At 33.8% G+C, this 23,685-nt stretch overlaps 5 protein-coding genes and 1 long non-coding RNA gene across 10 annotated transcripts in view; 3 read left to right on the top strand and 3 right to left on the bottom strand.

Moving 5' to 3' along the window:
• Hydr1 (phospholipase Hydr1) overlaps positions 1-11,933 on the top strand; it is a 181,409-nt gene extending 169,476 nt beyond the window's left edge. For 2 of the 5 annotated variants that reach the window (XM_071891733.1, XM_071891734.1), the window contains 4 exons: positions 9,777-10,113; positions 10,173-10,325; positions 10,396-10,746; positions 10,809-11,933. In XM_071891733.1, the coding sequence (XP_071747834.1) occupies positions 9,820-10,113; positions 10,173-10,325; positions 10,396-10,746; positions 10,809-11,222 (1,212 nt within the window). In that variant the 5' untranslated portion in view covers positions 9,777-9,819 and the 3' untranslated portion in view covers positions 11,223-11,933. Of the gene's footprint in view, positions 1-8,703; positions 8,844-9,012; positions 9,153-9,217; positions 9,563-9,776; positions 10,114-10,172; positions 10,326-10,395; positions 10,747-10,808 lie in introns of those variants that run through there. The other 3 variants (XM_040721745.2, XM_040721746.2, XM_071891735.1) reach the window with 3 other exon arrangements.
• LOC121126420 (serine incorporator 3) lies at positions 5,150-8,356 on the bottom strand. Its single transcript, XM_040721743.2, has 6 exons — positions 7,620-8,356; positions 7,260-7,554; positions 7,083-7,183; positions 6,719-7,030; positions 6,250-6,584; positions 5,150-5,853 (listed from the first exon to the last, which is right to left on the bottom strand). The coding sequence occupies exons 1-6, from the start codon at positions 7,794-7,796 to the stop codon at positions 5,715-5,717; spliced, it is 1,359 nt and encodes a 452-aa protein (XP_040577677.1). The 5' UTR covers positions 7,797-8,356; the 3' UTR covers positions 5,150-5,714.
• A 6-nt stretch (positions 11,934-11,939) lies between the features above and the next one.
• On the bottom strand, positions 11,940-15,221 carry mtDNA-helicase (mitochondrial DNA helicase). Its single transcript, XM_040721742.2, has 4 exons — positions 14,043-15,221; positions 12,736-13,930; positions 12,532-12,669; positions 11,940-12,471 (listed from the first exon to the last, which is right to left on the bottom strand). Exons 1-4 carry the CDS (start codon positions 14,288-14,290, stop codon positions 12,109-12,111), a joined length of 1,944 nt encoding a protein of 647 aa, XP_040577676.1. The 5' UTR covers positions 14,291-15,221; the 3' UTR covers positions 11,940-12,108.
• On the top strand, positions 15,219-16,072 carry LOC139906580 (uncharacterized). The gene is made up of 2 exons (XR_011782215.1): positions 15,219-15,715; positions 15,797-16,072. It is a non-coding gene; the product is annotated as an uncharacterized lncRNA (long non-coding RNA).
• Positions 16,073-16,286: 214 nt separating this feature from the next.
• On the bottom strand, positions 16,287-19,485 carry LOC121125976 (uncharacterized). Its single transcript, XM_040721249.2, has one exon. The coding sequence runs from the start codon at positions 18,588-18,590 to the stop codon at positions 16,638-16,640; it is 1,953 nt and encodes a 650-aa protein (XP_040577183.1). The 5' UTR covers positions 18,591-19,485; the 3' UTR covers positions 16,287-16,637.
• A 227-nt stretch (positions 19,486-19,712) lies between these two features.
• Positions 19,713-20,920, top strand: LOC121126169 (glutathione S-transferase kappa 1). The gene is made up of 2 exons (XM_040721477.2): positions 19,713-20,045; positions 20,160-20,920. The coding sequence occupies exons 1-2, from the start codon at positions 19,713-19,715 to the stop codon at positions 20,709-20,711; spliced, it is 885 nt and encodes a 294-aa protein (XP_040577411.1). The 3' UTR covers positions 20,712-20,920.
• Positions 20,921-23,685: the final 2,765 nt, after the last annotated feature.

Raw genomic sequence — 23,685 nt, 5'->3', positions numbered from 1 at the left:
GAAAATAGTAATTACTTTATTTCCTAAGGTATCTCCCAGAATAGATCGGAATACTTTATAAGAAGATATATCTACATAATATTTTATTATATAATTAATCCAGGGTGATCAAGATAAATTGGGAAAAATTTTAAAAGCCAGGGCAACCTCGGTGGGATCCAGCTTGGTCATTGTATGGGTAATTTACTTTTTCATGGCCTTCACAGATGAATGAAACTTGGTACAAGCATCATACTCGACCCTCCCCCCTAGATAGAAATCGCATGTGTTCATGTCCAGGCTGTTTACAGACCAAAAAATACGGACTCCAAAAGTGAGGACATTTTGTGGGCAAGACATCCTGCACTTTTAAAGGCTTGTGAGCCAGTGAACTCTCTTGTTGGAAGGTGTAACTTCTTCCTTGAGATACTCCATCCATCCTGGGAATGTAAATAAAAAGTACAGTAGGAGTTATCAAATTCATTACTACACACGTCCAAAGGTTTCGTGAATCAAAAAGAAGCTGTATCTTGTTTTAATAAAGGAGTTTTTTATCATCCCAGGATATTATGCATAATACGAGTATATACAGTTGCGTCCATAAGGTTATATATATAGGATATATATACATTTTTTTTGGGGTCCCCCACCCCACCCCCAAAAAAAAATGTAAGAGGAAACTATTTAATATAGAATTATTCTGCAACAAATTTGAAAGATTAAATTAAAAAAAAAATTCAAATATCAAATGTTCTAGTAAAAAACAAAAATTCCTTAATTTGGGGGAGGTATTCCCGATTCAGATTAATTGTCCCATCATTATATATAGTAGAGTTTGTGTGTGTCTCCTTTATGGGTGCCCACACCGTTGAACATGGTAGGCTGAAATTTTGCATGGGTGCCTCTTTCGAAAGTGGTCAGGCTAAGAAAAGGATGCTGATTATGGGGGAGTCATATCTAAGCATTAAGAAGAATTTATTCAATGATTTCCCGCTCCCTCCTTAGCCCGAGCAACGCCGGCAGGGTAACCCTTTGCTAGAACCATATTAAAATGTACATTGATTATTATTTAAATATTATAAATATATATATATAAATTATATAATTAAATATTATATAGATATATCCTTTTAAAAACTATTCACATCTATTCTGGGAGACACCTTAGGAAATAAATATATTACTATTTCCTTTGTTGTATCTTTAAAAATTGGTCTAATATGTATGGGAATCATAATTACAAAATATTGCAACATGATTTATTAAATATATTTATTATCTTTTCGGTAATGTGTCAGTCATGCAAACTGTCTATTCGGCAAAGTGATTAATGTTAAACTTGATCATAAAGGCTGACTCGTGATTGTATACTAAAATTTTAAGTTATATAATATGGATGCATCAATTTGATCCCGGTTTAGTAATGTTAGGAAGATGCATGTTCAAAAATAAGAAAATGCAAGTTTTTTGATTAAAGGCTTGGTAAAATAATTTCTTAATCTTGAATGCATTTATCATTCCTTTTTTTTTTTTTTTTTTTTGTTAATGTATGTAATGTTTATGTCAGGGGTGTATAAAATATGACCTAGAAAGCGGAGCAGCTTTTTGTAGTTGCAACCTGAATTGATTTTTTATTTTCTAAAGCTGTTATTATTATAATTTCATTCTTGAGAAGGGAACATCTAATTAATAACTAGTGCATCACCTCATGAAAGACAGAAAGTAAAAATGAGGGTTGCTCCTCGGGAGTTATAAGCAAAGTCGTGCCTGCTTCAGATTCAGCGGTTCTATCAGTCTTGGTTTTTTCATTCCAACGTTCCGGTCTTGAGTCTCGGTTCCGGTATTTATTCTCGGTTCTTTTTTATACAGGCTCAGTTTGGTAACAGACACTTAAAACAAGGGACGTCGATAGAAAATCGTTTTAGTTTAGAACTTTAACATAAATATAAATAAAATCTTTTTAATTTTCATTTAACTAAGGATTTTTTAGCATGCGAGTTTTATTTCTATTTTCTAAATCTGTTGTCATTATTATTTTATTCTTGAGGAGATAACATCTAAGTATTGAGTAACTAAATGTGAGTATACTCATGAAAAATGGAGAATAACACTAAGGATTTGTTGGGGAGTTATTTTATAGATAAATAAATCAAATCTATACTATTAAAGGGAAAGTTTGTATGTTCATCGACCTGAAGAAAGATAGTATAAACCCGAGCCGTAGCCAACCTCCCCCAAATTGTTAACTTATCCATCTGTTGTACTCAATTTAGGGGAGATCCTGCGGACGCCCCTGGACAGTGGCGCCGGAATGAATTTATAATTGGGAGTTAGATAATTTAATAGGGAGGCTCACAATTTTATTCTAGAAACATTACACTTAGTCTAAAATACTAGGAGACAATGACATCTTGGCCCCTACGTTTCTGGCACTAAGGGCCTTGGGTTATAATCTTCTTAATCTAATCATTATTAACAATCTTTACAGATAAGATAAGCGAGGTGTGTTCAAAAAGTATGGTGACTTTTTATTTTTAGGGGGAAATATGTATTTATTTATCAATAATATTGATGTTGTCACCTTCAAAGTAATCCTCCTCATACACAATACACTCGGTCCAACGCTTTTTTCAATCCTCAAAGCACTTCCCATAAACACTTATCCATGTAGCCTTGATATCTACCAATGATGCAGTCTTGATCTTCTCAATAGTTGCAAATCTCCATCTTTCATGGGTCTATTCAGTTTTGATAAGAAGAAAAAGTCCTATGGGGAAAATCTGGTGAAAATGATGGTGGCTGAGCATGATTGTGATGTTGTTTTTGCAATTTACAGCCATCTTGGAAGAGTTTGTACGACTTGTAAACATTCTTTTTTTACTCAGAATGGTTTCACCGTACGCCACTGTCAACATTTCAAGTGTTTTGGAGCACTTAATCTCATTTTTACTCAAAATTTGAAGCAAACTCTTTGATCCGTGTTTTTCAATAGCAAAGAATCGTTGAATGATCAAAATACTTCTATCCGTTATGCCTCTCACAAATAAACTAAACATATCATACAGGTGAAACAGTAAATATATTTTCGTGGCGAGTGTACTATCCAAAAAAAAATTGAGCATAGCAAATGTACATTGCCCACGAAATTTGAAAATTCACCATACTTTTTGGAAACGCCTCGTTTATATTATATACTCGTATATATATTATATGTTTATTATTATATTATATATTGTATGGTGTAACAATTTGACATATTCAACTCATTAAATGTTAATTATTACATAATGTGTGAAAAGTAGTTTTTGATTTTCTAATGAGTCTTCCCTTTCACTCAGTCCAATCTTTTTTAGCATTTAGCCGCTCCTACGGTACAACCTATCTTTTTATTTCCTTTGATCCTAGCTAGGATTGAAGAAATAAAAATGAAGAAAATAGTTATTGATAGATAGAACGCTTAAGACTTGAGTATTATACATTCCATACCTCTATGTTCTAGAGTTTAGACACATACACTCAACTTTAAACTTGAGATATATCGTCTCTTTGAAAGAAATTATGATCAAGGACGGTAAAATTGCCTAAATTACAGTGAGTGTAAATCAAAAAGAAAAAGATAAGTTGGCAATTTTGATAGACGACATATAGTCTGAGAGCCTGCCACGGAAGATTTCTCCCCATAATGTACAGAAGGTTTGATCCCCTCAAATTACTTATGTCACCCAGAACATTTAATTCTTGTTTTTTAGCCTGACCTATAAGGTACATGGACAAAACTTGCACAAATGTACCTATATTGTTATTACAGGACATAACTCAGATACAAACATCCCTTGGCGATACATTCTGCAAATTACTGCCTATCTATTATGCCTTCACGGGTTGTGACTATACAATTCAATGAAAAGGGGGAATAGGACGACTAAAGCTCCTCCAGTAAAACAAAAAAGCACAATCAGCTTTTTTTATTGCCGCCGTTGAAAAGTTTTTGTACAAGATGCACACCAAGAAGAAATGAAGTGCGGTTCCAGTTGTTATTGGACAAATACAATCCAAAGAAAGCTCAGGAATGCATGTTTGCAAAAGTTGGATGGCAAATTCTTTACCAACATGCTCAAGATCAGTACTCCAAAAGATACGCCGCACTCATTTAGTTGCAAAACGGTGGCTCCCTGTAACTACGTCGACGCAAGCAGAATTATCTCTCCAAGAGTATGGATAGAATGATGTAAATGGTTGCTACCAGTTAGTGTGGTTTGAGGGTGATTCTTCCCCAAGATCATTAAATGTTGTTCGGACAGAGGAAAATCTCTTCTAGGAAGATAGTGCAGAAGGTAAGTTACGAATGGCATGTTTGCCTAACAAAATTTTGCGGGTAATAAAAATTTCAAAAACAAAACTGAGTGTTAGAAACTGAAAAAGTGTGCAAAATTCCTCCCTCCCCCCCATTTAATGGCTAAAATAAGCAAAACTGTTCATATAACGGATAAAAAGGCTGAATTCAGTTTAAAAACTGAAAATTATCATGCCTGAAATTTGTCCTACTAAATTTCCTAGTAATGCCACATACTCGTACATCAGAATCACATGTACTTGAATTTTGTGCCAATCACTTTTCTTGGAGTATTTTTTGATACAAGAAACATTCTCAAGTCTCATCTAACCGTCAAGTTTCCGGATGATTTTTTTTTTTTTTGTTAGTCTTGGTTTTTTATAATGTCCTGACATAGTACTGTACATTGGTGCAAGTTTTGTCCATGTACATTATAGTTGAAATAAACCAGTAAATACCAGTCTTCTTTCTTAATTAATTCATTTAAATTAAAACAATAGGGTTATACTGAGGCGGTATCAGAAAACCTCCTGTGCCGCCAAACGGACAAAATTTGGCCAAGCATGTTTTGTCTATTGCATCCGAAATCTATTTTCGGGAGGGTACATTAGATCGAGATTTAACTCGACTACGTTTTTGTTGCATTTCTCATACATCTTTTTGACATAAAAAATCATTTTTTTAATCTGATAAATAATGGATGGGTCTACCCCCCCCCCCTCCAAACTATTATTGGTGGTTTACACTCAAACCTTAATTACATTAATTTATGCTTAATTAAATAAGTACCTCCTATATTCATTTTTTTAAGAATAATTTGATATTAAGTGTAATAAGTAGCTTTTTTTTCTTTATTATGCATTAGTTACATTCAACTATTAAAATCGGTGACATTTTTTTGAATGAGAGGATTGCTGGCACTAAAGAAGGATACATTCTTCTTGAAAGAAAAATTGACTTGATCCAGAATAATCTTTTATAATTCCATAAAAATTATTCTAATAATAGTCCTCCTGCCTATATCAGAGAAATATCCATTGAAAAACGTAAAATATACAGACTATAATGCCCTTTTTAACACCTACCAAATATATTTTATAAATCCAAATAAATATAATTCGATATCAAATTATTTTTTACATAGCTATAATTACAATATCTTTTTTATGGGGTAGAGAATTAAGAAGAACAATATAGAAATGTTGGATAAACTACTACAACAACTACAGAGAGGAGAGTTAGAATCAAAGAGTAATTATTTAATGACAATATTAGTACAAAATCACAATTTCTTAGAGTTACAAGCACGTTTTCAAAGACTATTTTGGTTGATATAGTATATTTATAATTTGTAGAAGTATGTATTTATAAAAATGAAAAATAAAACCTTCTCATGATTGATCTATGCAAATTCTCTGTCTGGCATAACAAGTGGTGCAATTGTTGACCAGGTATAGAGACCAGCACATAGCCATGAGGTGACAATTTTAATCCACATGGCAGCAGAGCTCACTACAAATGATTCCAAATCCGAATTGGGCCTATGATGAATGAAATAGCGATTAGTTTGTGTTATGTATGTGCAGACACTCAGGGGCGTTACTAGCTTTCATCATGAGGGGGAGGGGCTTAGCCTCAAAAATTATAAAGCCCGTATAATAATTACTTATATAAATGGGTTTATTTTATATTTATACTAGCAGAGGGGATGCCCCCCGTTGTAGGATTGAGCAGAGGGAAAAAGAAACATAGAATTAAGGTAGAAGAAATGGACAGAGATAATGAGAGATTTAGAAGATCCAAAAACAAGCCCCCCCCACAAATATAAAATCAAATCCTGCAGAAGCAACTGGACCTATCAATTTATATCAGATATGATAAAAAGGGGCTAGCAACGACACTGCATACACTAATACCCCTGAAGGCCAAATACTCACTCAAACCAATTGGTGAGAGTCATCATGACGTAGAGTGTAGCAAGTGCAAAGTTGACGTGAAAGATACTCCAGTTGTAAGTCAGCTTGTTTTTCTCATTATCATACACTCTTTGTCCTCCAGTCTCTTCATCTTGAATCTCATTGACCTCCTCGCTATCATCTCCTGAACCACTTGGTTCACGAACGGTCGAATAAAGAATACAGAGACCCCAAACGATGAGTCCAATAATACTTTGAGTATCGAATTTTTCATTTGCAGGAGTGTGTCCAGGGGTTGGAGTCGGGGTGATTGTGCTGTTTGACAGACTACCCACAAATATTCCAGATTTACAGTTCTAAAATGATGGACGTAATAACAAGGTTATTGAAACATGAGAAATAGAAGCCCTATATGCTACAAAAATGTGTGAACACAAATCTAAATATTCAAATATATGTATCTATAATCTGATTATGTAATTAGACTTACGGTTTCAGGACTATTAGAAAGGGACGACCAGGTTAAATACGTAATATATAGAGCAATGACAGAAGGTTGAAGGAGTCCAACGTTAGGATTTGCTTCCTGGACTTTGGGATGAAGAGAAATTAGACTAATAATGACGCAGAGTATTAAGTTGAAAGAAATGAAAAATTCATGGAGTTTGCACTCTCCAGCAGTACTTCCAGTCGAGAAGATGAACAAAATCGTTGTAGCTGCTATAACTCCACCATACATAGAGAAAGAGCAAGCTGCTAGAGCTACAAACCAACCTTTTGAACCATTTTGCGCGTGACTGACCTATACACGAACAGTTAAGTAAACAAATATACATAATAAGGAAATACCCTACCCAATTCTCTGCCCAGACATGTGCAAAATCAATAATCAACGCTAATTGAATAAATATAAAGAGGAGAGCTCCAATCATTCCTATATACATCCAAACCACCCCTATAAGATTAAAAAAAACCACACGATACATTAGTCCTACATGGAATTATGATACTTAAGCAGTACTCAACCCTACCAAAGTCCCCTCGAGGTATGAAAAAAGCTCCAATCATGCAAAGAATGATGATAATGAACTTCGGACCCCAGAAACCATTTTGTATCCCTGCTCTAGGATCATTGGACGACTTGACTCCAATCATAATAAGGGCCATGAGTACAAAGAACAGAGTGATAATGAAACAAACACGATACACAGCTAAATATCCAGTCACTTCTTGACAATTAAACGGATATCCGGCTGTGTCCAATCCTGGTATTATATTAAGGCTCGTTTCGTAGCCTTTACAAAAGGGAACGTTTTTTAAATATTCCTATAAATACAAATAATATATATATTAAAAAAGGTCTTGGAGCTAAAAGTCAAAATGCTGCGTACTTGAAGACCTGGAGCAAGGAGAATGCAGGAAAGAATCATGGTCAGGAGTAGAATTACTCCATACATGATCCGAGAGGACGTTGCATTGGAGCAGGAAGGACAACAGGCGCAGAGAGAGCAGGCTGCAGAGGTGAAGCAGCAGGCTAAACCTCCTCCAAGAGAGAGTATTCCACCCATGATTACTCCAGACTTCCCAAAAGAGGAAATATATTAATAATGTGTATTCCAATTTCTTGAAAAATAATAATGGATTTGTTTTTGTTATTGTAGAACTTGATGGGTTTTAATTTTTCACAACAGTTTCTTCATTCAACTCCGTAGCTAGCCTAGCATTTAACAGCATTCACAATGACAGTGAAGTTCAATTAAAGAAAGAAAGAATAAAAAAGGAGAGATACCATTAAGAGCAGATAGCTGCTCCTTCAAAGAAAGCGCGCGAGAGTACAAATGATGCGAACTCTAACGACCATTTTACAAACTAATGGATCTTTTCACCCCACATTTAAAACGATCATATTACGCCATTTCCAATATGATAGTTACTTAATACTGTTAGTCTTACGCATTTTTTCTTCTTCTTTTAAAAATAGGAAATACGCAATCAACATAATATATAATATGTTTTTCTCCATTATCCTTATCTACTACTGCTTCGAGTAGGAAATATGACTCTTGATTTGATTTTGCCAAGGAGTAGTCCTTGGATTTTGCATAGCACCAAAGAAAGAGAGATTAACCGTGTTTTTTGAAGGAAGGAAGTAATAACAAAAAACAGGCCAGCAAATAATATATAATTGAAATTGGCATACAGAGTCTGCGTCCAAAGGTTGAGCGTTTTTGTTTTTTTTCTAGGTCCCTCGTATGTTTTTAGTCAATAAGATAAAAAAGTTTTCCCCTCTTCTAGTCCTAAAGAAAGTATGCTACTTATTATAAATTCCTTAGAATGAATTGCTAAAAAGGAGTAGTTGGAGGAGGAGACATGACTTGTGAGGTCCGTCCAAGTTAGAAGAAGAAGTCCCAGTATTTTTTTCTATTGTACCCCTCCGAGATAATACATTTTAGAGAAAGCAGTGCCTTAATGAAGAATACACTTGCCTGATTTCCCTCCTAAAAAGCTGAAAAGGGAAATTTTCACTGATTCAACTATAATTCTCACATTTAGTACTTACAGCAACTCCATTCATTCCTTGTTCCTCACCATGCAAATATCCAGGATTAATTGAGGTATGTACCCAAGTCTCCTAAGCCCTCATTGAATTTAGTTTCAAATCCTTCACACCTTATTCACGGTAGAAATACAGCATTGACTCATTCAGATTATCCATGGCTATTAGTTTTGTACATATTATTCTTTTGCAAAAAAAAAAAAAAATAATAATAATCATCCTCTCAGCCACAAGAGTTCACCGATTAGCCTATGCAAACTAAAGTAACAATAAAAATCGATAGTATTTCAATGTACAGTGGGAAATAAACAAAGTTCAATATCAAGGCAGCGCCATCAAAGGATCATTTGTGCTTTTAAGTGGAAAGGTTAGCGTTTTTCATTCACTTTTATTGGTGCCTAGATAAAGGATATTATTTATCAGCAAAATTTGAGAAAATATAAATTGATAGTGCATCATGTTTGATGGGTCAATGTGGCTCCAGATGAAGCATAATTTTATTTCATTTAATTTTTGTAAAACATGTATTTATTAGTCTGTTTTTTTGTTTTTTTTAAAGAGTCATTGATCTGTCACAAATAATAAACGTTATATCAATTTATTTACTCAATGAACACAGAGTAATGCCGTGATTGGAGTGTAGATATTCCTGCAATTGTAAACTCAGCATGAATACCAATTTAAATGAGTCAAACTGACGCTCTTATTTCCATGGAGAATATCCAATATTTAAAAAAATGTCCTCCGAATGTTTTTGTTTTTTTGCACGACACATAAGTATTTTCTTAAAAATACATAAAAAAATTTAAAAAATGACTAAATTACCCCTTAAACAAATTCTAAATCAATTAATTTTCAGGCAAGTATTTGCCTCATTTAGCTATATATAAATATAATTATATTCACTATTTATAATTGTAAATTAGTCAGATTTTTAACTATAATAATGAATACAAGATATTAAAAATTATTACTCATATTTACATTGTAGAAGGTACAAATCTGTGATCATTAATTCAATTGAAAAGTGAGAAATGGCGTTGTTTGAGTATATTTCTGAATTATTTCTGAGTGGAGGGATTCGACCCTATGGACTCTGCCTTATTTTTTTGGGTCTCTATTGGTTGTACTATCGGTTGAACGTCATCCGTCCTGTGAAACTACATTCTAAACCCGGGACAAAGTTTGATACGTTCATAAGGAATTGTCTCATGGATATTCTAGAAGAAGACTATAAGCCCTCTTTTTGGTTCTTTGAGGCAAGGATTCAAACTGTGTTTGCATCTTTAATTCGCTCGATCATTCCTGATATATTGTATCGGAGAGAGGTGATAGATTGAGTTTTATTAATGTCCTAATTGATAAGTTATTTTGTAATCTTGACTAGATACTCGCTATGTCGGATGGCGGAGAAGTTGTTTTGGATTGGAATAGTAAGAATGTGAATAAGGCAGATACACCCATTATACTTATACTTCCGGGGTTGACTGGAAATTCCCAGTCAGAATATATTAAAAACATGTGCATCATCACAAAAGATGTAAGTTTGTAAAAAAAAAAAATCCGAGTTTTGTATCCATTATTAATAGCAATGATATTTTTAACTATAGCTTGGATATAAAGCAGTCGTTTTCAATTACCGAGGAATGGGAGGTCATAAGCTCAAGACACCACGAACCTACTGTGCCACCAAAACGGATGATTTATCAGAAGTGATAGACCACATCAAGACCTGTTTCCCTAATGCACCTCTCATGGCTGTGGGAGTATCTTTAGGTGGAATGAAATTGGGAAATTATCTTAGCACGAATAAGGAAAAAGTCATTGGAAAGCTGGTTACTGTTATGATGATCTCAGTGTGTTGGGATCCTTTCACAGGCTGCACTTCCCTAGAAAAGACGGGACTTAATCTTTTACTAAATCGCCACCTTGCAACATGTCTAGTCAATACTGTTAAAGAGGTAAATTTCATTTGCTCTCACCATAATACCTTATGTATGAGTAATGACGATTCTATTTTTAGGCAAAACATCACTTTGAAAACGATATCCTGGATTTGAAAAGAGTTTTTTCGAGCACGACGATCAAAGAGTTTGACTCCAGCTTTACAATCCATCAATTTGGTTATAATGATGTGAGTGAATATTACCAGGATGCTTCTCTTATTGGAAAACTCAAAAATATTCGAATCCCTGTTCTTGCAATTAACTCAAATGATGATCCATTTCAACCCGGAAAGACCATACCCTGTGGAGAAGCTGTAGAGACAGATAACATAGGGATACTCACAACCGAATATGGGGGTCACATTGGTTTTCTCGAAGGATATATCCCTAATAGAATTTGTTTTACTGATCGTGTATTCAAGAAACTAGCTACAGCTGTATTTGAGACTGAGGAGCTATCAAAAATCACTTCAAGTGATGTTCCTGAATGATTATTTTCCTCTTTCCCATACCATTTACTTAACCATAGTCTGTCATTTGAGCTTAAAGTGATATTCTCATTGATCATTTTTATAGGTTTTTAAGAAGACAAAGTTGAAGGATTACACGGAAGTAATTTGATATCAAAACCTCAAGTTGATTTTTAAGCATATTGTATTTGAATAAAAGTGTTGCTTTTTTTAAATAAGAAAGTACTTAATGGGTGGTCTCCCCATGGAATGAGCAACAAATATTGTACCACTAACATAAATAGTTCTTTGTATATCTTGCAGGACGAGAAAAATTGTTTTTATGTTTTTTAATTAGTAATTAATATGTCCTTCCAGTTGTATAGTCAAAAAATATATAAATCTTTAATATATATAATATATTAGTACATACAACTAACGTCCAGTAAACGTAACCTTTTTTTCTCTTTTGAAAGCTATCACTAATTTGACTAAAAATACATAGCTCTTTTTTTTCTTCATATTATATAAAAAAGTCATGCATGACTCATTATGACAATTCTAAAGACGTGGATTGCTATATAACACTTAAAATTAGTCATATTGATAAACAAAACTTGACACTGTTTTACTAAAATATAACATTATTTGTTGATATAATAGGTGAATGGATGTTAAACCAGGTTGTATTTACCATGTAGTGCCTGTAACCAGAGCTTATTTTTTATAATAAAACCAACAAAGAAACAAAAAGAGTAGTAATAGTTAATGATACATATATTAATCATGATGAGCGTATAAAAAAATAGGTATCACTTGGCTCGGATTGCATATAAATAAATAATTATATAAATTAATCTCATAAATACTTCATAAACACTCCCTATTCTTTTTGAGTAATTGTTTAAGCTCAATTAAATTGCCTGCATCATCTCCTTGGAGGAATAGGAACAGTTTCAATTGAAATCGACGGATTTTTACTCCGTCGATCTTTCTCACTTTTAAAAGTCTTCTTATTAAAAGTCAATGTCTCTTTATTAAAGTGCAGTGGAAGTGTTCCCAAATCCCCAGAGAATCGATTTTTCACTATTTCAAGATATTTCTTCTGTTTGGAATTGACCTCAGAGGTTTCTGTCTGTAGGAATATGACATTGTCCGCTTCCTGAGTCGCTTTTGCTCCTCCAAAAACGGAATTTGCGGTTAGGATATCATTTTCATCCTTTCGAGGATGTATAACAAGGGTCACATGTACATTATGAACTGTAGCAAATTTCCGAAATTGCTCAATGATCTAAAAGAAAATAAATAAATCAGATGGGGGGAAAAGAGCTAAAAAGGATAATCAAATTACCAAATCTTGATGGTTCAAACGATCCAACCCTCGACTTAAGGATGATGTGCCCATCATGAACTGAACATTGTCAATGATGACGTGTCCAATATCGTAGACATAGACTGAATGGAGCATGGCATCCAAGATTAATCGAATCTATAAAAAAAACACATTAATTAAATAATTATATAAGAAAATGTTTCGCCGCTTGATGGAACCTACGTCATTAGAACCGTGAAATGTTAGATAATACATTGGTAGCTTCTGGAAATCATCAGCCCATTTGTCAAACTCATCAATGTTTTCCTCAAAATTCACGAGAGAATACTGTTTAAGCTGCATTTTTGCTAGACGAACGTTTTTAACCTCGAAGCTACCCCAAAGAGTATTGATTCCTCTCATGCAGAGGTCCAGTGAGAATTCTGAAATAAAAGTTGTTTTCCCTGATCCAGTTCTTCCGGAGAAAACAGTTAACTCTCCCCGACGAAAACCTTTGAGTGTTTCATTCAAGGCAGGAAACCTTTTCCATTTTGTCCCTTGGCACTTTTCAAAGTTCATAAACTCTAATTTAACATCTTCTCGAAGTACTTCAAAAGTCGTAACATACTCATGTTTACAAGGAAGCATTCGATTCTTAAAGTTATCCTTGAAGTGAGCATCACCCTTGGGTTTACTCAAATATTTGTAGGGTTGCATCAACTCTTTGGACATAATTTCCGTACGGGTTTCCCCAAATTTTTTGGCAAAAAGTAGTCCTTGATCCCAGAAACGAACCTCTTCATTAGGAAACCAGATCTTGACTTTTTGAAGATGTTCAAAGAACGGTAAATGCTCAGGCGGTAGACTCCGAGTTCCTTCCGCAAGTGCAATGGGTACAATGTCTTTAAACTGTGAGATCAAGGCAACCGAGTCTAATACAGAGGATACAAGAACAATCTCTTGAGTATTATCTTTCATTCGCTCAAATCCGTGGAAAAATGGAAGAAGACGATTTTCATCTCGTTCTTCCTCAAGGTTTTTAGAATCAAAGAGGTTTTCTTCTTCAACAGACATAGAAGAAGGATTGATAAATATTCTACGTATACCCACAATATTTTTTGAATCAAATCGAACGGGAAATAAAAGATCCTTCCCGTTATGGACTCGAACATCAAAGGCTGAGAAGTGGAAGGGTTTGAGTTTTGTATGAGAGATCTTAAGAGATTTGATTAAGGACGTGTACTCTTCTATTGGGAGTTCTTCTATCGGAATGGCAGCATTATAGGTGGCTAAATGAGATGAATTCGTAGATAGGGTGAGGTCATGAGGCTCTAAAGGAGGTGACTCTTTGAGAAGAGATGACCAGAATTTCCTCCAAGTAGCAGTGAGGGGTATTCGAGGAATACTGATCCGCCCTGTTTTTTTATCCACATAAACGCTGTTTAGGAAAAAATGTAAAAATATTATTAGAGGTAAAATAAAAAGATATTAAAAAATTGGAATGTGATACAAAATTAAATTAATAATAAAAATAAATATGTTTCGCTTACTCTATGAGTGATGAGTCAATCTCCTTCCATTTAGAGGGGAGGGCAGTACTCGGATCTAGCACATGCTTTGGAATAACAAATTTCAAAGAGGACTGATTCGGATCCGTAAAAGAGTATCCTTTTTGCTTAAGAAACTTCTTCATTTCTGCTGTTTGAGGATTGTTTATTTGTGAGACATCGATTATTTTGGGAGAATAACTTCGGGACGGAAGACGGAGAGGAGTCAGAAGTGTACGTAGAAAAGACATGATTGCCCTGAGTTAGAATCATTATTTATTTTCTTTTCACCCGGAGATCTCTAGATGGATATGAAAATACTGCTTCGGAAATATCACATGTTGGTGTATTTTTAAGTTTAAACATTTGTGTTTATGTTGATGATTAGGAAAAACAATGCTTCAAATCCAAATAAACATTAACTCTACTAGGGATATGCTGTTTTTCTCAAATCAACTTTTAAAATTTGAATTGAATTTATTGAATGTAAATGTTGATTAGAAAAGTATTTTTAATTGATTATATTATGTTTCTCCTCGACAATTTTCAGCATTGAAACCTAACAACAACAATGATAACTGTCCTATATCCCAGAGTAGGGCTACTTTTTTAGAACTAAAACCCGTATAATTGTAGAAATTACTTTTCCAAGTCGACTTTTTACTGTTTTTCCTTCGTTTTTTTTAGTATGGTTAGCCAATAAAAACATTTGTATGTAAACATAATGTATGCCAGAGAAAATACTTGTAAAATTTAGTGCCAATAAGGTATTTGGTTGATTTTTAATCCGGTCATTTCAATACTGTAAAATTTAAATAATGTGAAATTAACTATTATTTATTCAGTAACAAGTTTATTTATTAAGTAATAACCAAAAGTTTTAAGTCTAGGTATCAAATCAAATACTTTTGTGTCAGTCCTTAATCAGAACCGAAGACCGCGGTCCAGTCCAGCCCGGTTCCATCCAGTGCAGTCCAGTCCCATTTGTTGGTCCTTACGGAAAATAAAATGGATCCCTCGTGACGTCAATGAGCGTGTTTTTCATTTTAAAAATTGTTTCGTTATATAATAGAATAAATTATAGAACTAACTAACACTATAAAATTTTTCGCATTATATTGTATTATAATGAAAAAAAAAAGATAATGTGCAATAATCTTAATACATACTTTATATATCTTAGTATATGTTGTGTCAATTCGATCACTTGTGAAAGATATCCTAACAATTTCATAGGACTTCAAAGTCACCTACTTGAGGAAGCCTACATTGAACAACCACGACCAAAATTTTCAGGGTAGCAACCAATGTGTTGACCCTCCCCCAAATTAAGAAATTGTTGCTTTTTACTAAAAAAATTAATTTTTTAAATTTTTTCAAATAATTTTTTTAAATTTAATTTTTTGAGAATAACAATGGATTATTTTATTTTTTTTCCAAAAAATTTAATTCTTTGGAAATAGTTGTGGATTTTTGAAATTTATTTCCCAAGAAATTTAATTTTTGAATTTATTTCCTTAAAATTTTAATTTTTGAAATTTATTTTTTTCAAAAAATTCCAAAAACGTAGCCCCTCCTAAAACATAATCAAGTGGACGCCCCTGAATTTAATATTTTGCTAAGACAGGGAGCACTTTATACTGCTCTCTGGCTTAAAGTAGTGACTAAGTATAAATGTATGTGCCAGAATGCAACAAGGAAATTTTCCGCGATCAAGAAGCAAAATCAAAACCTTAATAACTTTTTATTATTATTAGCAATGATGTTGTTGGATCTTCCTTGATTTTGGCCTCCAGGGACTTGAGAAATGTTGATGTTTCATCTCGCTTCAAACCATTTCTTGCCTCCTTTCCCATTCTCCTTGTCCACCCTCATTTTCCAGACTGTCTTCACGGTCACGCCGATAATGTCTGAAATTCTTTGTGGATCAACATCCGCGACAAGATCCGAAACCCTTTGCCTTGTTGATTCCTGTTCACTCATGTTTCGTCCGATTTTGATCAAACAAAACAATACGTAAGAAAAACAATAAATGTAGCGGATGATTGCTTGACATGCCACCTGAAACCTTAATTAGCGCAAAAAAAATTATTTTAGTGATACATAAAATTTCCCTGGCGTACTATGTATAGTGAAATTAGATATTAACTTTTAGAGATGAAAGCTAATTATATAGAGCTTAGATACCAACATGTACCTAGTATTTGTTAATATTAAACTAATTAAAATATGAAACTCTACAAAAAGTTATGATCATTCGAAAAATGACTAAAATAAATATATTATATGACATTCATAAGCATAAACTTAATTCAAGAAGGAAAAACAAAATATTTGAAAGTTACAACTAAATCTATAGAAATTATAATATAATATTCAGAAAATATATTTATGTATACGAGTATAGAAGAAATAAAAGGAAATAATTGATTAAAATAGACAACCAATAATATTCTTGGTTTTATTTGTAGTATGTATATGTTTTAGAGGCACTTGAGTCAGTATGACTGAAAAAAGAAGGAAGAAAGTAATGTATTCTGGATTAAAATCCTTTTGAACGACTAATAAGAGAATAAAGCAAATGTAACAATACTATTCTCAATCTTGTAATTGTGGGCTTGGCTTGGAGACACAGCAGAATAGTTTCCAGGGTTCGAATTTTTTTGATTTTTTATAGAGTAAAATTGGATCATTAAAGTTTTCATTCATCATTTGATACGTGGAGTACATATGCCGATAGAGAGTCAAATTAAAGAAGGCCTCTTCAACTCTGGCCACAGCATCTTGACTTATTTTGTAGCAGTGAGAAATGTTGAGGACTTTTAGGTACCTACAAGTGAGAGGGAGATCGTCAAGAGCGTGGCTCGAAAGATATTGATTCCCTTCCACATCAATTTCTGATAGGATTTTGAGTCGCTTAGTGAGAGCAATGAACCCCACATCCGTGATATTGCATTTCTTTGCAATGACATGCTGCAATAGAGGACATTGATCTCCGAGGAAGACAAAACTGGAGTCATCCAAGGAGAAGCAGTAGCTTACATCTATCTTAGACAAATCCTTGAAGAAAAATGAATTACGAATGGAGGATGAAGTGACTTTAGTTGACGAAATAAACAATTCCCTAAGTTTGGTCAAATTTTTGATTGTGACAATGTCGTCCTCAACATCATCAATAAATACATCCGTCAATTCTCGCTTATGGATCTTGGAATCTGCATCAGATCTAGGGCTTTGCATAATTTGTGGAGTTTCCTGAATCCCAAGACCAATATCTGTGACTTGAACACATCCATTTAGATTTAGGCTCTCTAAATCCTTCAAGCGAGAGAATATGAGGGTTAGAACAGAGTCTGTCACGTTTTCAACTCCACTCAAGTTCAAAATCCTCAAATCTCTGCATGATCCAAAGAAGGTCAAGAGCCTCTCAGAAGAAAAACAGGATGAAAAGTTGGACATTAGTAAATATCTCAAATTACATAAAACTCCACCCGTTGTGAATGAATGAATAAGGGATTCTCCAGGGACACGGACTCCAGACACATTCAATTGTCTCCATAAATTCCCTTTAGATAATGCTTGAAATAGCTTTTTAGAAGAGGAATTCCATTCATCTGGAATATAAAGACCAGCTAGGGACACATTGGGAATTTTGGCTAATCGCAATGCAATTTGACAAACTCTGTCCTCTGTAGAGATATTCATCCATCTGTGACAATGGTCCAAATTGAGAGTTTCCAACCCCGTTTGACTTTCCAAGAGTCTCAGCAACCCTTCCCCACTTATGCCAGAGCAGCTGGATAAATTTATATTTTTCAAGGATAGATTAGATGAGAGTTCACTAAGCTCGAAGAGCCCTTTGTCGTCCAATCCAGTGGAACTAAGATTCAATGTCTTTAATTGATGACAACCTCCTTGAGCAATTCTTCTAAATAGCTCTGGAAACGTAAATACAGAGGTTGGAGCACAGGCTCCATTTAGAATATTGCATCCACTGATATCTAAGGACTCCAGTTCCTTAGCACAATGGACGAGACGAGAGAAAATAAAATCCGACATGTATCGATTTTCGGATAGATTCAAGTCTCGTAGTTTACTTAAACTCAAAGCCAGGCGTGAAACATCCTGTTCTTTGTTGAGCACGACTCCAGAGAGAAATAAGTCACGCAGACGAACCAAGTGTAGGGATCTCAGATTAACACAACCACTCAGAATAGAAATAAAGTCAGTTGATGAAATGTCAGAGGATTGAAGAACAAGACCTCGAAGACGAGGAGTGAGCGCGTCCCATTGATGACGGTAGCGATCGTAACTAATGGAGACGGACTCTAAATGAAGAAACTTGATAGAATGGAAGAGGTAGGGACAGCCTTCAGAGAAGAAGGGTGTCCATTGAGTGTCTTTTCGAATGAGGAAGCGTCCCTCGTTCAGGAGGGACCACTCCAGGAGAATTCTTTTCCATCGGGAGGAAACGCACCTACAGCGGAGACGATCACTCAGTGAGAGATATTGGAAAATGGAAGCCAGACATTCGGAAGGGAGCCATTCCATGTTGAGACTCTTATATCTAGATGGGATGGAACGACATCTCTTAGTTCGGAATCCTTGAGAGTTATGACTTATGGAGAAGGAAATACGGTTGAATTTCAATTTGATAAAATAATTACTGAAAAAACTTATTGCTGCTTTTGAGCTGTTGAGCTGCGCAATAGCCAATCAGAAGAAGTCAAAGAGAAATTTCTTCTCAAAGTGATGTCATCATTCATGAATTACGTAATAGGGTATTATTGTTTGAAATGATGTACAGGAATGACTCTAGGGCGCCCTCTATTCAATCAACTTACAATAACTCACATAATTTCAAATTGTAAACACATAGTGTACGTCGGAATTTCTGTCGAAAATTCTAAGTACTCCGTCACGGTCGAGTACAGGAAATATTGGAGTTTTTTAAATTTAAAAAAAAGCGTTATCAAGTAAAGCGAACTTTCGCCTTTACGTTATTTTTTTAGTATTGTTTAGTATACTTAGTAGTAAACAGTACTTGAAATATATTAAAATCAGTGTTTGTGGAAGTATGTTTAAACTGTATTATAGAAATTGGAAGCCATTTACTTCACCCTAATTCTTCTAGCACTTCTGTAGGTTCCAATATTTCAATACAGACTAAAGATATTTTTGAAATAATAAATTAAATTCATATAACTATTTTTAATATTTATCATAATTCAGCATAATGTATATAATTAATTTGATAGACACTGTCATTATAAGCTAAGGGTGGAAAATAATTTATTAATTATTGCATGTTCAACAATGAAAAGCTTTGTTATTCAATGAGTTCTCTAGGTAATTCTATTATTTTTTTTTTAATAATCTTTGAATAGCTCATTCTACATTAATATTCAGGAAGTTAATTTGTTGGAGACATAATTTTTTAAATTTATAAACTTTGCCTTGAGCTTGTATTTTTCCCTTTTCGTCATGTTTTCGGTCATAATTATCGTTTCGAATTCTATTGAGTTTTGCCGCGATACTAGCGCCTTGCATTAGCTCACAAAACCTGTCTGGCTATAAATCTGGACACGGCCAATGAGTACTTATACAGTACAGTATAAAAACTCATTGAACGAAGACTCTTCAGTTCATATAGTAGAATAATTATAATCAAGAATGATAAACTCATTACTTGGTTGTCCGGGATCAAGACTAAGAGTAACTAGTCATCTCCTCAGGTCCTTCTCCTCCTCCTCCAAAACTCCTTATCAACATCCTACCAAAATTAATTTCTATTATGACACCCTATGTCCGAACTCCTGGTTGGCTTTTGAAATCCTTCTTCGATATCGTCCCGTCTGGGCTCTTGATCTCACTCTCTGTCCAGTGTCTTTGAAAATGATTCAAGAGGCGAATAAGGCACCCTCTATACTTACGCAATTGCGAAATTCCTTCAATTATTCTCAATATTATTTTCATGATGTTGAAAGAAGAGGGAAAATATTTAAGGTAGATACAATTTAGAAATACTATTAAGTGTTATGGCATGGATATGACGAATGCCTCTAAAAAATGATGTCTTTTGCAAATGTTAAAATACAATCAACTTCCTCTTTCAAACAGGTGCCCATTCAAATTCCAGAATCTCCGTATTACCTTTTTGGAGCAGCAGGCTCCGACAATCAACAGCAATTCCTCCTTGCCCTCCGGTCTAAATATCCAGAACTCTTAGAAGAGGCGAGTCGACAATTGTGGTATCGTACATGGAGTGAGGACATGGATGTGAATAAAATACACAGTCTCTTGGTCATGGCAGAACGCATAGGATTAAATGTAGATGAGGCCATTGAACTCATTGAGTCCATAGACTCACACAAAGAAGCCTTGAAAACAGAGTCGCAAAACGCAGTAGAGGCGGGTGTCTTTGGCCTACCCTTTATTCAAGTGATTCCTAACGGAGATAAATCAGAGTCTTTTCATGGAGCAGATTCCTTTGAGGTATTAGCAAGTCTTCTTAAGAAAACTTGGAATGGACCTATTCCGAATCCAGAAAATTTTAAGCCCATACAAGATGCTCCAGTATCAGATGTTTTTGTGTCTCTTGAGGTATTTGATAAAATACAAGAGGAGGCTGCTAAAGTAGAGAGGAACCAAGCCTCTGACAAGAAGTCATAATAAACCCCTTCTACTCTCTCCGTAATGTGGAGCATTCTTTCGGTGCAATTTTATAAGTATGTTTGTGATTCATTCTGTACTCGGCAAAATCTAGTGTGATAATTAAGAATTTATATTCTTGTGTGTTTGTACCTAAATTAGCGGAATAATTGAGTCCGTAAGATTTTAATATAAAATTAGAAAATTTAAATAAAAATGATAAGTGCTTAGATTGTTTCCACTGAAGTCATAAATTGGATCATAATTGAAGGAGACGACACCTTGGGGCTCAAAGTTGATCCTTTTATAAATAAAATGGACATATTTCCAATAAACTCCGATGAAACTTCCTCAAATGCCTTAAATAATAAAAAAATACATAATCCCTCCATTGATAACTATTTGATGTCGATGATAAACAGTGATATTTGAAATTAATCAAAGCTAAATGTAAAGAAAATTGCTATGAAATGCTTGGATTTTTTCCATTAATTTTTTGAGATCGATTAATTCCGATAAAATTAGGATAATCAGAGAAAAATATCTTATTTTTTTCCATTATAATACTTATTCTCAAGAATATGGAAATAAGATTGTATAAAGGTCTTAAAATATTTTTAATATATATTAGAGTTAATAAAACTATAGAGTAGACTGAAACATTTAAATGCTTTTATGTGTTGGTCCCATTTTGACATTCAATAGTTCACTATTTTCCAAAATATCAATGAAAAAAGAGTTTTTATTATTATAAAACTTGTTGGTATATGCCCCAAAATCGCTAACATCAACAAAGCTAACACGAAAACACTCTTTTCACTCGCTCTATTAATTGTACTATAATTTAAAGAGACACCATCTTGAGGGCTCAAAGTTGATCCATAAAATGACATTTTTTTACTATTAATCTAAAGGTTAATTGTTAAATTTGTAAACTCCATCCATAATTTTTAGGTAATAATAGTTCAGTAGTAATGCCAATGATAATTATTTTTTTTTAAATAATTACGTAACAAAAACAAAAAAGGCGACATGTTGGTGAAAATAATAATGAAGCAAAAAATATGACCTTAAATATTATGTAATATGTTAAATAGTTTACCACTTATTGGCCAGGGTTGGTACAAATTTGTAGAAGGTAAAATGTAATATTTACTATTATGATCCTGCCCGTTCCACAGACGCATGAGGAATGATAATGAAAGTGTGATGTGATGTTTATTTCGAAATGTACCAACTTTTTATAAGACAAAAATATTTTTGTCTATAAACTATTTCCCATATAACTGAGGTTAGTAGAAATGCAAGGTTATGACAGGACGCGCATATGACTGAAGTTTGACATCCACTACGCTTTTAATATTGACGTCATAGTAAATGAGAGGTTGCGTGTTTAGTCAAAATCTGCTTTTCTTGCCCAGCAGTCTATACGATACATTAAATTGAAAATTCTAGGAATATTGACGTCATGGACTATGAGTGGTTACGTGTTTTGTCAACATCTGCCTGTCTTGCCCAGCAGTTGGTACAATACATCAGATAGAAAATTCTAGCAAGCCAGATTACATGATGGTCTAACATTGTATTTTTATTAACCTTACATAAAACTAAGCAACATGTTCAAAAAAAAAAAAAAAAAGGATAAGATAGAAGCATACAAATATTTTTTGCATTCCCCCCTTCGTCCTTTTTTCTTATTTCAGCTGTCTATTCTACTACAATAGTAGATTCGTTCAATATAATGAGATTGACAATCCCTGTAACACAGTATAAATTGGAAAAATTATGATCAATCTTCCTTTGCAAAAAAAGAAAAGAAAAGTATAACAGACTATATTAAATATAATTACTTTGAATTTATTAAAAAAATTGTCTTATTTCAATATATTAAAGTTATATACGAAATTAAAAGTTATTTTTCCGTAAAATATAGATGAAAAGTTTATAATCACATAACTATTGGAACCCCAAATGTTGTTTTGACAATTAATCAATATAATTAAATTTTCATTTATTTTCAAAAACTAAAACTAGAATAATACACGATAGTTGGTAATTTTGCCAGATACATTTTAACTTCTGGTAATGTTGCTTCGTGAAGATTTTCCCGGTTTGAATAACGTGATGAATATTTATACAAAATAATGGTGGTGGGCACACTTTTTTTGTTCACTAGAAGCGTGGGATTCTTGAAAAAGGGAATGTTTCATGTCCTGGGCTTCCATAAGCTTCGGTTGTACCACTTAAATTCCCTCTACTTTTATGAATTTGGATTGTTGGTCAGCCACCTCATCATAATTCACTTATCCCCACACATCTCTAAACAAACGGCCCGAGAACTCTACTTGTTCTTTCTCTCAGTATATTCAGCGATTGAGTCTTCATCGAAATCATTTCAGGTCTATTGGGTGTCTCATATGTAACAGATATCACTTCTATTAAGTTAAGCCCTTATGCATCCCCAGCTATACAAACAACGTTATCCCGACATATTTGATGAAATGAGTCCCATTTATAATTTCTTCCATCACACAGAAATAGCGAGAACTTCAACCCACTTCAATCAATTTTAAAGGAATAGTAATTTTTTTTTTTTTTTTCATTTATCTTTCCTCCAATCACGACTGAAAATAAGGAGGTCTTACTAAACTTTTAAACTTTTTCTTCATTTATAACAGGAAAGATTAATAGAAATACAAGGTTATACCATAACAAGTGTACGACTGATGTTTGACCTCCAACAGGCTTTTTTATATTGACGTCATAGTGTATGAGTGGTTGCGTGTTTTGTCAAAATCTGTGTGTCTTGTCCAGCAATCGGTAGGATACATCAAATTCAAAATTATAGCAAGCCCGATTACATGATGGTTTAACCTTGTATTTCTATTTTATGTCATAGTGTAGCTATACATTTGTAATCCTTCAAAGGTGTTTTACTCCAAGCTAGTTGGAAAGAAGGAACACAATCATTAAATATCCATTTGCAATACTTCGT

This window comes from Lepeophtheirus salmonis, chromosome 11 (genome assembly GCF_016086655.4).
Source record: "Lepeophtheirus salmonis chromosome 11, UVic_Lsal_1.4, whole genome shotgun sequence".
NCBI classification, from domain to species: Eukaryota; Metazoa; Arthropoda; class Copepoda; order Siphonostomatoida; family Caligidae; genus Lepeophtheirus; species Lepeophtheirus salmonis.
The sequence above is the reverse complement of the archived record's forward strand: the minus strand, read 5'-3'. Positions and strand labels throughout refer to the sequence as shown.